The 15,166-nt window shown below is 33.1% G+C and overlaps 2 protein-coding genes across 4 annotated transcripts in view; one reads left to right on the forward strand and one right to left on the reverse strand.

Annotated features, from left to right (window-relative positions):
* Positions 1-7,645: 7,645 nt before the first annotated feature.
* On the reverse strand, positions 7,646-9,345 carry LOC125051867 (CCR4-NOT transcription complex subunit 9). Of its 2 annotated transcripts, none has more exons than XR_007117360.1 (2): positions 8,059-9,343; positions 7,646-7,731 (listed from the first exon to the last, which is right to left on the reverse strand). XR_007117360.1 is itself a non-coding variant. In XM_047652475.1 (2 exons), the coding sequence occupies exons 1-2, from the start codon at positions 9,003-9,005 to the stop codon at positions 7,716-7,718; spliced, it is 909 nt and encodes a 302-aa protein (XP_047508431.1). In that variant the 5' UTR covers positions 9,006-9,345; the 3' UTR covers positions 7,646-7,715. The 2 variants fall into 2 exon arrangements, 1 of the variants encoding a protein (XP_047508431.1); XM_047652475.1 differs by having other exon boundaries at positions 8,113-9,345.
* Positions 9,346-9,557: 212 nt separating this feature from the next.
* LOC125051864 (HEAT repeat-containing protein 5B) overlaps positions 9,558-15,166 on the forward strand; it is a 37,112-nt gene continuing 31,503 nt past the window's right edge. For both annotated transcript variants that reach the window (XM_047652472.1, XM_047652473.1), the window contains exons 1-8: positions 9,558-9,841; positions 10,099-10,228; positions 10,917-11,128; positions 12,000-12,147; positions 12,802-13,019; positions 13,131-13,228; positions 13,688-13,848; positions 14,921-15,054. In XM_047652472.1, the coding sequence (XP_047508428.1) occupies positions 10,103-10,228; positions 10,917-11,128; positions 12,000-12,147; positions 12,802-13,019; positions 13,131-13,228; positions 13,688-13,848; positions 14,921-15,054 (1,097 nt within the window). In that variant the 5' untranslated portion in view covers positions 9,558-9,841; positions 10,099-10,102. The remainder of the gene's footprint in view (positions 9,842-10,098; positions 10,229-10,916; positions 11,129-11,999; positions 12,148-12,801; positions 13,020-13,130; positions 13,229-13,687; positions 13,849-14,920; positions 15,055-15,166) is intronic.

Here is a 15,166-nt window from a genome sequence, read left to right on the forward strand (position 1 = left end):
TAGTTTTAATTTTTGTATTATATGTAATCTTTATATCATATTTGTGTATAGTGTCATCGTGTAGTCGGTAAGTTTTTGTAATTTCTGTAAATATTGTATGAACAAGCCCCCCGATCTAGGTCGGGGGGATGATGGCCTTGTTGGCTTGAATCTCCCTGTGGGATCAAATGTATCTGTTGGTTCACAAGATGAATTTGACAAAATGGATACCGATTGTTCGGTATCATCTCAAACAGGTGAAGGAAGTCGTAAACGAACACGTTATTTGCGCCTTTGTCGCCAATGTACGAAAATTAAGAAAAAGAAAGGTAGTGGTTCTAGCGGTGATTACTGTCAGTGCGAAAGCTTATGCAATGTAGAAGATGAGTCAATTTTAATTAAAAAGGTTACTTCAAAACCTATATCTCAATCCACGTCATCTCCACACTTGCAAAATAATAATAATTCACATAGCACATCCTCTCGACCATCAACATCTTACACGGAAAATTCAAATATCTCTCAAGACTCTAACGCGGGAAATTTAAACAACACCACAACTTCAGTAACCAATACGGACCCCCGTTCGATTGGCCGTGCTGAATATGTTTCTACCGATGTTTCCCCTTATTTTATACATGTTCAACGTATTCAAAGTTCACCTGACGATGGGACTATTCTCCATCCAATAACATTTGGCAATTTTTTAAAGCAGAACAAATTTAATAATATTATTCCCGGAAGTGTAAAGCGTATAGGAAGAAACAGGTGCGTAGTTGGCTTTTCCGATTATAAAGACGCCAATAATTTTCTTAACTGCAATCTTTTGGAAACGAAAAAGTTAAAAGCCTTCATTCCCACTTTCAGCGTAACAAGAATGGGTCTAGTTCGCGGGGTCCCTGTAGATTGGAGTGTAGAGGAAGTTCAACAAAATGTATCCGTACCTATAGGCTGCGGCAAAATACTTAAAATAAGACGTTTGAATCGCAAGGTAAAAATTAATGACTCGGTTTCTTGGAAACCCTCTGAATCAGTTGTATTAACATTTGATGGGCAAGTTTTACCAAAAAGGATTTTCATGTGTTATAATGCTCTTCCAGTAGAAATATATATTTATCCTACCATACAATGCTATAAATGCTGCCGTTATGGTCATACCAAAGTTCAATGTCGTTCTAAGACTCCAATATGTTATAACTGTGGAGGTCAACATGCAGGTGTATCATGTGACAGGTCAGATAAAGATCCTCTGTACTGTGTAATGTGTGAAGTCGAAGGGTCCCATTCAGCGATAGATAAGTCATGTCCAGAATTTGTGAGACAGACAGAAATCAAAGTTAAAATGGCTCAGAGCTGCATGTCTTATGCCGAAGCCAGTAAATATTTTTCTTCTATTAAGCCTTCATACGCAGATGCATTAAGTTCAACAATTCCGGAAGTACCAAAACCCGTATATTCTTCCGCATCGAAGTCTGTATCTCGTGATAATTCTACTAATGCCTCAAATAAAAAGACAATATTCTTAAAACCTCGCTCTCCTCGTAAACCACAACATGGTTATGATCGTGCTGCTCATTATAATGTTTTAAAAGATTTCCAAGTTCCAGAGCCTAAAAATGGCAGTGCTCTGGTTGGACACAAAAATAAAGAAGAAGAAAAATCTGATGTATTAGAAATGATACTAGCATTATTAACTAGTTTAATAAACTCAAACTTATTGAAACCGTCCCACGTTGCCTCTATTAATGAAAAAATTAAATCAGTTAATGTTATTAAAAATAATGGATTCCAAGATAATTCAATGGAATTGCAGGAGTGTTGTTCCAAAGAAACATGATTTGATATATTTGATAAATAAACATTCTCCCGTTGTTGTTGCGTTATCTGAAACGTGGTTGAAGCCAGGGTACCTATTAAGGATCCCAGGATATACCTGCTTGCGTGATGATAGATTTGATGGCCATGGTGGCGTAGCGTTACTTGTCAGGAACTCAATTAATTTTTCTGAAATAGCGTTTTCTTCATTAATCTCTAATGATGCCATTAATATTGTCGGCATAAAAATTGATAATATTTCTATAGTTTCCATTTACCTAGCTCGTTCCTCTTTTGTTATTCTCAATAGCGTTAATAATTTACTTTCTTCACTTAGTCGTCCATTCCTTCTATTGGGTGACTTTAACTCTCATCACCAAATGTTTGGTTGTGGCACTACTGACTCCAATGGTGTACGTTTAGTTGAAATATTAGATTTACATAATTTGTGTTTACTTAATACTGGCTCACCAACCAGACGTACAAAGCCTAATGAAAAGCTTAGCGCGGTTGACTTATCAATTTGTACTCCAGATCTTGCTTCTTCTCGTTCTTGGTACACTTCATCATCTACTTTTGGCAGTGATCATTTCCCGATTATCATATCCTCACCTATTAGACGCTCTCCTTATCAAAAACGACAACCTCGTGTGAAATATAAATTAAATAATGCTGATTGGCTTGCATTTAAAATCCTTGTCGAATCTAAAATAAATGATTTGCCTGAATTAGTTAGCGGTGGTGAGACCAATTCCTCTAAAGCTTTGGCTACATGTTTAATAGAATCTGCCGATCAGATTTTTTCTGTCAAACGAAATCCGTCTAATAAGATTCCTTTTCCTCCATGGTGGGATAGAGAATGTATGGTTGCTGTAAGCAGAAGAAAGGAAGCTGAGAGAGTCTATGCTGAGGACATGTCCAATGAAAATTTAGATATTCTCAATGAAGTTATTAGTACCACACGTAAATTCCTCAGAGATAAAAAGCAGGCAGGCTGGAAAAATTTTTGTACTTCTTTATCTCCTTCTATGTGCCCTTCAGAAGTTTGGACAAGTATTAAACGTTTTCGATCTGCTTTCAAAGAATCTTTATCATCGTCTTCACTTCCCCCTTTTTTAACAAATGCCTTTTTAGACAGATTAGCTCCTCCATCAGCTGCTGAATCGATCTACTTTCCTTTGGAATCGTCTTTGATAGATGACAGTTCCTCTTTAAACTCTCCTTTTTCATTACATGAATTGAAAGGTGTGCTTTCACATGTTAAAGATTCATCTCCTGGTCAGGATGGTATTATGTACTCATTTTTATCTCATCTTGGTGATACTGCCTTAATGTATTTTTTAAATTTAATAAACTCCGTCATGGTCACAGGTAATATTCCTGAAACATGGAAGTCTCAAGAAGTTATAGCGATTAAAAAACCTAACAAACCTACCACTGATGTTGCCTCATATAGACCTATTGCGTTGTCCTCCGTTTTAACTAAAATTGCTGAACATCTAGTGAAGAATCGTTTGGAATGGTTTATAGAAAACAATAATTTAATAGCCAATAGTCAATACGGTTTTCGGAAGTCAAAATCTACAATAGACAATTTAGCTATATTGACCACAGATATTCGCATAGCTTTTTCGCGTGATGAAGATATTGTTGCTGCCTTTTTGGACATCTCTGCCGCCTATGATAATGTGAACATTTCTATTCTACAACGCAAATTATTAGAGCTACAGGTTCCTACGTTATTAATACGTTTTATCATCAATTTACTATCATGCAGATACATATCATTAATCGTTCAGAAAGATGGTAATATTACCGAGTTAAAGCGTACAGTTTTTAAAGGCCTTCCCCAAGGTTCGGTACTAAGCCCACTTTTATATAATATTTACACGTATGATTTAGAATTATCTATAAATTCCCATATAAATGTGCTACAATATGCAGATGATCTTCTTTTTTATTCCGTTGATAAATCTGTGGTTAAGGCTTGCAATTCCATGTCTAGTTCACTTAATTGTCTTAATATCTGGTTAGTTAAAAATGGCCTAGATCTATCAGTTTCCAAAAGTTCTATAGTCGTATTTTCCAAAAAACGCACAACTCCTATAATAAATGTGACCTTCAATGGTCAATCTTTGCCACTCCAAACAAAAATTAAATTTTTAGGAGTTATATTGGATTCAAAATTGTCTGGACTTGCCCATTATGAACATGTTGTTATGAAATGTGCACAGCTGCTTAACATCATGAAATGCCTTTCAGGTGTATGGTGGGGTGCTCATCCGTTTTCTATGAAACTTGTGTATAACGCGCTTATAAGATCTGTTTTAGATTATGGCACATTTCTCTTAGATGGAGGAAGTGTCTTGGGAAGTAAAAAACTTGATGTCATTCAGTCAAAAGCTTTGAGAATTGTGACAGGAGTAATGAAATCAAGCCCATCCAATGCTTTACAAGTAGAATGCTGCGATCCTCCTTTAAAATTAAGAAGGCAATTTTTAAGTGATCGATTCTTGTTCAAATCTATGCAGTTTTCTAACCACCCTCTACATGGAAGGCTGCATGAATTGAACAATATTATTTATACATCCCGTTACTGGCGTCACAAATCATTACCATGTCTAATAATAAGCTTTCGTAAATTTTTAACATTACACAGCCGCATTCATCGATCTCCATCATTACCCATATTTATGACACAATTCAATTCTTTAATTCTTGATCCGGATATAAGATATAATATAGGCGTCCGTAAGCAAGATATTCTGGAAACAAATATTCGTTTCATGAGTAGCGTTGAGGAACAAAATTGGGAAGGTTGGGATTATATTTTTACAGATGCCTCTAAAATCTCTGTTGATGATTGTGTTGGAGTTGGTCTAATTCATTGGCAACATAAAATAATTCAAAAGATTAAACTTCCTCCTGAATCCTCTGTTTTTACTGGAGAGTGTTTTGCTCTTTTAAAAGCTTTAGAACTAGTTATTTTATTAAAATCTAAAAGTACAATCATATTTTCAGACTCAAAAAGTGCACTACAATCTCTTGAAAAATTTCCTTTCCAAATGAAACTTTGTTATCCTATTATTTGCGAAATACGTGATAAGCTTTTAATATGTTCTCAAAGAAATTACACCGTTATCTTTGCATGGATTCCAAGTCACAGTGGAATTAAAGGAAACGAGAAAGCCGATGAGCTTGCTAAAGAAGCTATAAAGGATGGAGACATAGTCCCATACATTAATTATTGTCATGATTTAGCTGCTCTCCCGAAAACCCATCTTTGGGAGTCATGGAATGATGTTTGGTTGAGAAGCAGCAAGTTCAAAGGCAAACATTATGCTGAAATTCAACCCAGGATCCCCAGTAGACCATGGTTCTTTGAGATTAAAAGTTCTAAAACTGTCACTTCTATCATTTCCAGAATGCGTTTAGGACATGTTTGTACACCTCATCATTTAGCAAGGCTTCGTATTATTGATAGTAATATTTGTGAGTGTGGAGAAGATATTGGTGACCTTGACCATATTTTCTTTTCTTGTTCCCAATATGACCGTACCTCCTTTCTGAATTCTTTACAATCACTTCATGTTCCGTTTCCGACTAAAATCTCCTGCCTTTTGCTTTATCCTTTATTGTATTATAATGTATTATCTTCTTTCATAATCTATAATAATATTAAGATGTAATATGTTTATGTACATATTTTATTTTTAACCAGCTTATCCCTTTATTTCCTTCTGATGTCTTTGTTTATTTTTTTTCGCGTGTAGTTTCCCAACCTTTTACTTGAAACTGGCATAAAGTTGAAGCTGTTGCCATAATATTAAAAAATAAAAAAAAAAATATGAAAAAAAGTGTTATTTAAAGTAAGCTGTGTAAAAGATTGGTTAAAGGGGTAAAATATTGTGTAAATTATTTAAACCGACGGATTTCAGTCACGTGACACAAAACAGTCACAGATTTGCCTAGTTGACGGAAACGTAGCATACTTGTACATAATATGTGTCTAACACTATAATAATTCTAGTATTACTGTCTGAATGTTTTTTGTCATATATGTGTTATTCCAGAATAATACCTAATGAACACCAAAAACTTGACGTTGAAAAATTTTTTGAATTTGAATTATTAAAGCCGAATTCACTATATGAATATGAATTTAAAAATAAAACGAAAACAGTTTTATAGTCACATATAAATAATCTGAAATAGTTTTTAAAATATTGTTAAATAGCCCACAAATCAAATGAAGCTCTGTGCTGGCTAAAAAAACTGTTTCAGTATTTAGTATCCCTTTTTTTCAGCTTTTAGCGACCTAGCATAACGTACATTACATAGAAGATACCAGCTTACAGCTACTTATTTTATATTTATTAGTCTGTGGGCATTTCTGATTACGCTCTGTCCTCTAATTCTTATTTCTTTTTCATTCTATTTACTATTATGCCATTTTATCAGTGATGCCATCTTGGGGGTTTTCCTTCAAATGTAGGGGTTACCTAGATGTCCTGGGAGTTTGGTACATTTATTTAGGGGGTGCTTTAAGAACAATTTTACTTAAGAAACGTATGACTCCATACTATTTAGTATTAAGCCTAGAACCCAATCAACAAACTACACAATATGTGGATTCCAAACGCGGCAATAACTGAAATATCAAAAAGCTATAAACCTAGATAGAAATAACAGCTGTTTATACTACTTTTATTTTTATGCATGTTTGAAATTACCTCTCGAACCGAGTGTACAAAAAAAATTTATGGGTTTTAAATCGAAATTTAGGGGTATTTTAAGTTGGTTCTAGGGGGAATATGCCGTAGGAGTTGGCAATTGGCATCACTCAAAATGGTTAGTAATTATTAATTAGTGTTCAAAATGGTGGATAAATGAAACATTTTTTTAGACGGGTCGTCAAGTAAAAATACAGTTTAATATAACATACGCAATAAAGCACGCCATCAAAAAGAAAATGCAGGGTTATACAATTATTTTTCTTGGAATCTAATGCATAGTATTTATGCAAGGCTGCACTAGATAATGCTTTAATTCAGCAATGTCTTGAAAGTTTACTAGCTACGAATATACCTTATTACTGCCTCCTAATGCCCAGACCCACAGTAGCACAACAACTTTGTCATGAAATTGTTGAACCAATATTAAAAGCATCCGCTAATAATGTCAAGTCTAACATGTCTAGAAAGTCCATCAAATTTACCAATAGCAAAAATGAAGCAAAGCCTACACATTCAGCCTGTGTTGAAAAAAAGCGTGCTGTAAGCAAAATTGTGCCTATAGGAAATACCAAATCTGGTATTAATACTCTTAAAGCTCGAGAAATATTGAAGAAGCATTTCATTGATTTCGGTATAAATACCTTAATCTCTGGTCCACTAAGATGTGACAATTACTGTGTAACTATGGTACGAAGCAGAGATCAAAATCCTTGTAAATGTTCACAAAAAAAGGTAAATGGTAAAGGCAGCAACAAAATTATCCAAACACTTAGTTCAAAAAGTTTTTCACACACAGATAAAGCATGTTCTCATCACATTGATGCTGTAAATTGTGGAATACAAGTTTTTGACAAACAAAATATACTAAAACCAACACTAAAGAAATCGAAGTCTAAAAATAATATTAATTTTAATATTCCATATCAAGATTCATTTATTATTGGAAGCGGCAAGAGATTTAATAAACCAAGTATGCATAAAAAATTTACAGCTTTCCCTAATAGAACAGAAAATGCAAATCATTTTGGAGGTAATAGATGGGCATTATCAGACTTTCCAATAAGAGGGCCAGATTTTTAGTAATATGATCTTTTTATATTGAAATAAAACAAGAATACAAAACTATAAAATTTATTTTTGTAAAATTTACGGTCCATTTTACAACTGCGTATTATGCTACTGTTTTCATGTTGGTCTGTACCTAAAAATAGTAAACTGATTTATTGCGAATATCTTGCACATTTGTACATTAGTTATAGAATTTTTTCTATCTACCTAAACAGAAAATAATTCTGTGTTTCACAAGGCCTAAATTTACAAGAGCATACTCCTAATATTAAATAGAATAATACATTTCAATGATTTTCTTTATAGTTTAAATTATAAGAATAGCTAATTAAATATAAATTAATAGGTTTAAAATTGTAACAATTATAACAATAGTATTCCTACTACTTTAATAGAATTTAGTAATACCACAAAAATTATATTAAAGAGATAATAATAATTTATATTACAATATAGTTACCACTATATTTGAAATGTTTTGTAGAGGATGTAATTGAATAAAGATAATTCTCACATGTTTGCTTGAGCAGGACTTGCCGGTGCTGGTTGAGCTTCTAAATTCTTGATTAATTGTGCAAGCCAATGCTTAGTAGAATTATCTTCTTGTAAACAAGCGGTAAATGTTGCATCACGCAATTGATCTGGGAGACATTGTCTTAAAGCTTCCCTAGCTCTAGGATTATCTGACAAGCGTAAGTAACATCGGACAACATGTTTTAGAAGCCTTGCAGATGGATCTTTAGCTAGAGATAATACCATTTTTCCTAATATCATAGCTACATGGGAAAATCTATCATATGTTTGGCATATGTAACACAGGCCACTATCATCTAATAGGATCTTTTGTAGGATGAATGTAGCTACTGTCTTTGATAATTCTGATCCATTTTCCATAATACGTAAGCACAAAGGAATAATTTCAGTTGTTAATAGGAATGTTATAACTTCTTGTTCATCTGTTTTGACTAATGCTCCTATTACTCCAAGACTGGTAAGGCGGAGATATTCAAAAGGGCGAGTTTTGGAAACTGTATGCAGAAAAGGATAGAGAAAGAGAGGAACATGAGCTTGTAAAAAAGCTGACCTTGTCTCTGGATGAGATGCAACACACTGCATTAAAGCTAATGCATTACAAACTCGATTGCTTTGATGTGCTGTCAGAGTTGCAGGAATCATGGCCACATAAATGTTCGTTATTTCTTGTAACAGTGCTGCTATGGTGCCAAAACTATGCCATAGCATAGGTGCCAAATCTGGTACAACTTCCCTCTTTTTACTAAGTTCCAAGAGTGCATTTTCCCGAGTTTCGGGATTGCAAAGTTCTAATATCCAGGAATAAATCTTTTCTCTGTCCACAACAGTTTGCATGTTGGCTGGACTTTGCTGCGAGCTCATAGTAGTATGCATCACAATAAAATTAATTTTAACTTCGCTGACATAAAGCTTGTAATATAACAATTACTGCTTTGTGTGTTTGCGGTTAATTGGTAATATAGAGAATAATATAACGTTAGCTTCAAGTAACGACTACTATGAATTACTTACGACTATCACTATAGAAAATTAATATTCGTCTATTATAGAATGTAGTAGTAAAGGTTATATTCAGATTTAAGATAAAAGTACACAAATGAACAATTTTTCTCTTAAACAATTCTTCGATTAGTAACCACACAGTCCACACACTAAAAGTTAGAATTTAAAACAGATTACAGAATGCCATTTACTAAATACGATTTGGCATTTACATATTTTTCACTGATAATATCTTGTTATTAAGCGTTCTTCCTAATCTGTGGTAGGTAGAGCTCTACTAGATACGTATAGAGTACTCACGTAACAAATCTTTTGCTATTCTGTAGTTATCACTGTCAGGTGTCAATTTGGAAAATTGGAGTTATTTGTTATTTTACTGTGGTCTGTATTTATTATCTATTGACTATTACTTATTAGTAATTACTAATTAGTCCCTACTCCCTAGTGGAAACTGGAAAGTCTCTAGACCCTTTAGTTCAGCAAAGATTTTTTGCACAATTGTGTTTTTAAATGGATTATGGAATTCATGTAATGTTTAACGAATTAAGAAAGGAAATTAACTAATATATTTTTTTAATAAGTAAAGTATTGATAAGTTTTGAATCGAAGAACATCCTAGTTTGAATACCAAAACTAGCCTTCATATGTAGAAATTATTATCGAGCTATGTGATTTATTCTTTACTTAAAACATTTTATTGTAAATACGTAAGTTTATTTAAAATTCTATTAAAATATAATGTGTTTGCCATCCAATTAACTATAGCAGATTCATCTGTGACGCCATTTATATATTTATGATTATCAATTATGATTATGAATGCATCCTGCAACTAATTTGATTATGTTATGTGCGGGATACGGCCTTAATTGAGTACAGCCGGAGAGTTGCGAAGGGTCAGATGAGAAAACATGAATGTATGTAGATAATATTTTAAGGCTGATAAATAGTATTTGAATTGCAGAATTATGGAAGTGTCCCATTCCTTAACACTCAATGAATCAGCCTTGCAGCAGCTTCCTGATGATAAAAAGCCACACTTTATATTTGAATGGTTAAGGTTTTTGGATAAAGTTTTAGTTGCAGCACATAAGGTAAGGAATTGCATACTTTAAAGTACAGTGGTACCTCAATATGCTAGCAATATTTTGCTTTGAGGTGAGAGCAAGATTTCAGATACGAGGAATTGCATGCTACATTGTATACACTTGGTGTTGTGAGCAGCATCTAACAGTTTCTCCCACCTCGGACTTAGCCTCAGTCTGTGTGGTTGTTTCCAAAATTTTTGATAAGTTGGGTTTGCTTTTTTTGCTATATATACATTTACAAAACATTATCATTTATAATGATGGATCCTAAGATGATGTCTATTGAATTAAAGGGTGAAATCATAGAAAAACAAGAGCACCTTGCTCAACCTTAAAATTTTCAAAGCAACTGAGGTTGGTGTTTTGGGAGCTGGAACAGATTAATGACTATTCAATTAATTTTAAGGGGGAAAATTGTTTTGAGATACCAGCAATTTGTTAATAAACAAGCAAGGTTACGGAACAAATTAAACTCATATGTTGAGGTACCACTTGTAACTTTATAAGAATAAAAATTGTTTTTATGATAAACAGATTTTTTTCCTTTTGGTTTTAAACTTTTAACTATGCACCATTTGTGTAAATGCACCTATGCACCTGTAAAACATATGTAAGATTAGATGCAGCAATAAGTAATGTGAAAATTTATTAATTAATTAAACTTAAAATTTGTTTCTTTATTAACACATTTCAGTCTGATATAAAGAACTGTCAGCAGAAACTGGTAGCACAGTTACTTAACTTATTCCGAGAGAATCTTGGGGCACCAGCCCGAAGAGTTTTATCAAGATGTCTGGCTACATTATTCTCTGTTGGTGATACATTTCTGCTATTTGACACTGTCAATAAATGTAATGATATTATCAAAGTCAAGGATGATTCCCCTTCTTATTTACCAACTAGGCTGTAAGTATTAAATTAAGTTTTATTACGATAATGTAATTGTATCCTAGATTATTTACTTCTATAACAAAAATATCAAGTAAAAATATAGTTTTTAGTCGATAACCATCATTGCTGACTATATCGCGAAAATACAAAAAACATTTTAATGCATCACATGGCTAAAAAATTTATATCTCAGCAATATTTCTGGAACGGTATATGGCTAATTATTTTGTCTTTACATAGTCTACATACATGGTTTGGCTATTACCTATGGCTGTAATGGCGGACGAAATCATACGCGTTGCAAAAGATTATATTATTTTAAAGTCAAAAAAAAAAACTAAGAAAATGTGGATTCCACCTTATTCATGATACATTAGATATTTTAATACACAAATGTCAAAGAGTGACTTTCATCACATTATTTACAAGACTGGACCAATGATACAATAAAATATCCTAACATGAGAAAATCTATACCTGTTGTTACAAGATTAGCTATAACTACGATTTTTACTATGAAAAAGGGACGCACTTAGGCCGTAGACAGCAATAATATGAAGAAATATTGAAGTATTTTCGATTACAAAGCAATCGTTCCGGCCATACGGCTGAGACACTAAACATTCATCGCACATACTAAAAAAATATTTGGCAATATATCCCGGCCATACTAAAAATATTGCCGAGTATTGCATAATCTAGCCGTAAATGCTACCAGCCACCCTCTCGCAACTATACATTTTGGTGAATAAATGGCCCGAGTAGGAGCCTCTTTAAACACATAGTATTTTAATGGCTGAATCATTAATAAATAAGCTCTTGGTGTATTTTGGGTAGTAGCAATGGACTGTAAAAATGGGTGTATTAACTTTAATATTCTGCGTAGAGCTGCAATTTGCTGTTTAGGCAGTATGTATGAGAAGCTTGGCCGAATGATGGGAAGATCATATGAGGAGACTGTATCCACCCTTGTGAAGTCACTGAAAAGTGCTGAATCTCAAACTAGACTCGAAATTATGATTACCTTGGAGAAGGTAGGTTTCATATTGTTGTTATAATTGTGACTGGACTGAACATTATTATTATGATAATTTGTCGTTATGCCTTAGTATTTAAAGATAATTCAAATCATGGGTAAGATAAAGTGTTATGTATGGTATGACAAATTTAAGCTTTTTATTAATCAAATCATAATCATTTACTCATATAGGTAAGACAAAGTAGTGTACATGAACATCGAAAAAGAAATAAATATATGTATATTAAATGCTTTTTATTTTACATTTACTGCCAGTTCTCAAATCAAGGCCGTAGAACGGAAGAGAAGGACTGGCAATAAACTCTCTGTCACTCTTTTTAATCGCCAAGTTTTTTGCAACCCCCACGGGCTCTGCATACAAATAACTGGCAGGCCTATTTCACAATTCTATTTAATTAAGACCTTTTCAGACACATGGTTAACCTACAGATTAGACTAAGCTACAAATATTATAAATTTGTGTCAAATAATAATCATTATTATTATTTTAATAAATAGCAAATGTAATATACAATAATTATTTCACTCATTGAATGTCTTGAATGTTAAAATTTTAATAATATTTCAAAGAGCAATGATTTAGTCAAATATTCAACATTTTTTACTCAAGTACATTTTTGTTTAATTGAATAATAATAACAACTTTTAGATTTGTGTGGGAATGGGAACTGCAGCTGGTAATGTGCTACGGGAAGTTTCAAGGGCTGCGCGTGCTTCGCTACTGAACGAGCGGTCTACGCCAGTTCGCGCAGCTGCCGCGAATGCGTTAAAGAGTATGTTACCGCTACAGAAGTTGACACCCGCTGATGTTGATGCTATCGCTGCTGCTTGCTTGCGGGCTGCTCATCCTAGCGATTACCAGCTTAGGTATAAAAAAATATATATATTGTTATTGAAGCAATTATTGTTTGTGTATTCACTAGTGTTTAAAATCATGTATCCTATAAATACGAATTATATTTAAAATCATAATTTCAGATGTGCAGTAGCAGAATTGATGGGAGCTTTGGTAGCAACGACTCAAGCTGGGGAAGCAACAAATCTTAATACTAAGAACAAAGTGGGAATGCAATTAGGTTAATATCTTATCTTAATATATATAAATTACGTGTCACGTTGTTTGTCCGCTATGGACTCCTAAACTACTGAACCGATTTCAATCAAATTTGCACACAGTGTGCGGTTTGATCTAACTTAAAAGATAGGATAACTTACATCTCAATTTATACCCGCAATATTTTTTTATTCCAAATTATTTGTTAATTATTTGATAGTCACAATTCTAACAGATGGCGCTGTGTTGAAAGTACCAACGTTTCACATAAGCTACAATTTAATGGCATTACCACCAAAAAAGCATGGTGGTCCCCATGACTAGTGTTCTCCTATAGTTTACTACTATGTAATATAACAAAAACCTAAGCCACAGCAACGCTTGGCTGGTCTGCTAGTATATTATATCTTATTTTTTATGTAATACTATTTCTAAATCATAAATATACATAAAAGTTACCCTATTATTATTGCGCTTTTAGTACAAAACAAAAAGGATTTGCCCAAAAATATAATATCGCTAGAAGAAGCGTTGAATTTACTGATGGGTGCATTTTTAAGGGGAGGTACTTCATTCCTCAAAGGGGAAATTATTAAATCTGGTTCAGGCGTTAATAGAGAAGTTCGTGTTTGTGTCACTCATGTAAGTATTTTAACGTTATTAAAAAAAATAATTTGTGATAGTTTTTTGACAGGAACAAAATATATTCAGAAAATCACACACGGTAATAAACCTTCGATTTTCTTAATTCAAAATATTACTTTTATTATTTCAATATTATTAAACATTTGAGTGCCGAGATCTTGTATATTATTGCTTCATTCATTATTGTATTATCACTAAATAAATTCAAAGCTCTCGTTAAACCTAAATTAATCAAAAAAGCCTTTTATATATATCCTTGAGATAGATTTGCTCTAGTTTATACAATTTGTATGACCTAAAACTTAGCTATTAAAAAGAGTGGCGGAAAGTTTATTGCCATTTCTTGCCCGCTCTACGCCCTTGACTTGCGAACTGATAATAAATGTAAGTTTATAATTAATTTAACTTCTTTTCTGACGTTCATAAGTGTACATGTTTGACTATATGAACAAAGTTAATTTGAGTTTGAGTGTATGTATTTAACATAAAACACTTGTCCTATCTGTCCGTATCTAAGTCGACAGTGTTTATTTGACGTTCACTTGTAGATATTTTTCAATTTTTTTTGAAGTGAAACTTCTTTATCGGGGTTGGAAAAAAATTTAGTGTAACATTTTTTCGTTACGCGTCACATTTTTCGGTTACGCGCCATGTTGCTTTTTGAAGTCAAACTTCTTTATCGGCGTTAGAATGAATTTTTTATCGACTTATGGGAGAAATTTTGTAGCAAATCGTCACGTTTTTCGGTTACGCGCCATCTTTTTCTTGTCCCTACCACGGTTGATCCGAAGAGATTCGAAGCCATTAAGAACAAAAATATATAATAACGATAACAATGATAGTAATAATTCTATTACAATTAATGAAATTCTGTAATAATCTTAGTAGTAATAAGGTAAAATGAAATAATTATATTTGTATTCATGTCTATGATAATAAAAGCCTTTTGTTAAACTTTATTTAACCAATTTCGTTAAGTTGCTGATCATTTTTCGAAAAATAAGGTCATAAAAAAGTTTCACTTCTTACGTGTGTACACCTAGTACACGCACACATTTTTTGTTTCTAGGCATATGTGATATTCGTACAAAATATGGGAGGCGTTTGGCTCGAACGTAACATGAGTACGTTCTTAGCTCATGTACTCGATTTGGTGGCCAACCCCAAAGCTGCTAGTTCACATGTTGATGCTGTATATTCTAGGTTAGTTATATATTAACATTGTTTAAAGAACCTATGGGGTGTGGCAGACATTTCTGATTTTTTTTTACTGGGTATGGAATCTGGAAGTTCCTAGTCACATGCTTAGTACAAA

The sequence above is a fragment of the Pieris napi genome, chromosome 8 (assembly GCF_905475465.1).
Source record: "Pieris napi chromosome 8, ilPieNapi1.2, whole genome shotgun sequence".
Lineage (NCBI taxonomy): Eukaryota > Metazoa > Arthropoda > Insecta > Lepidoptera > Pieridae > Pieris > Pieris napi.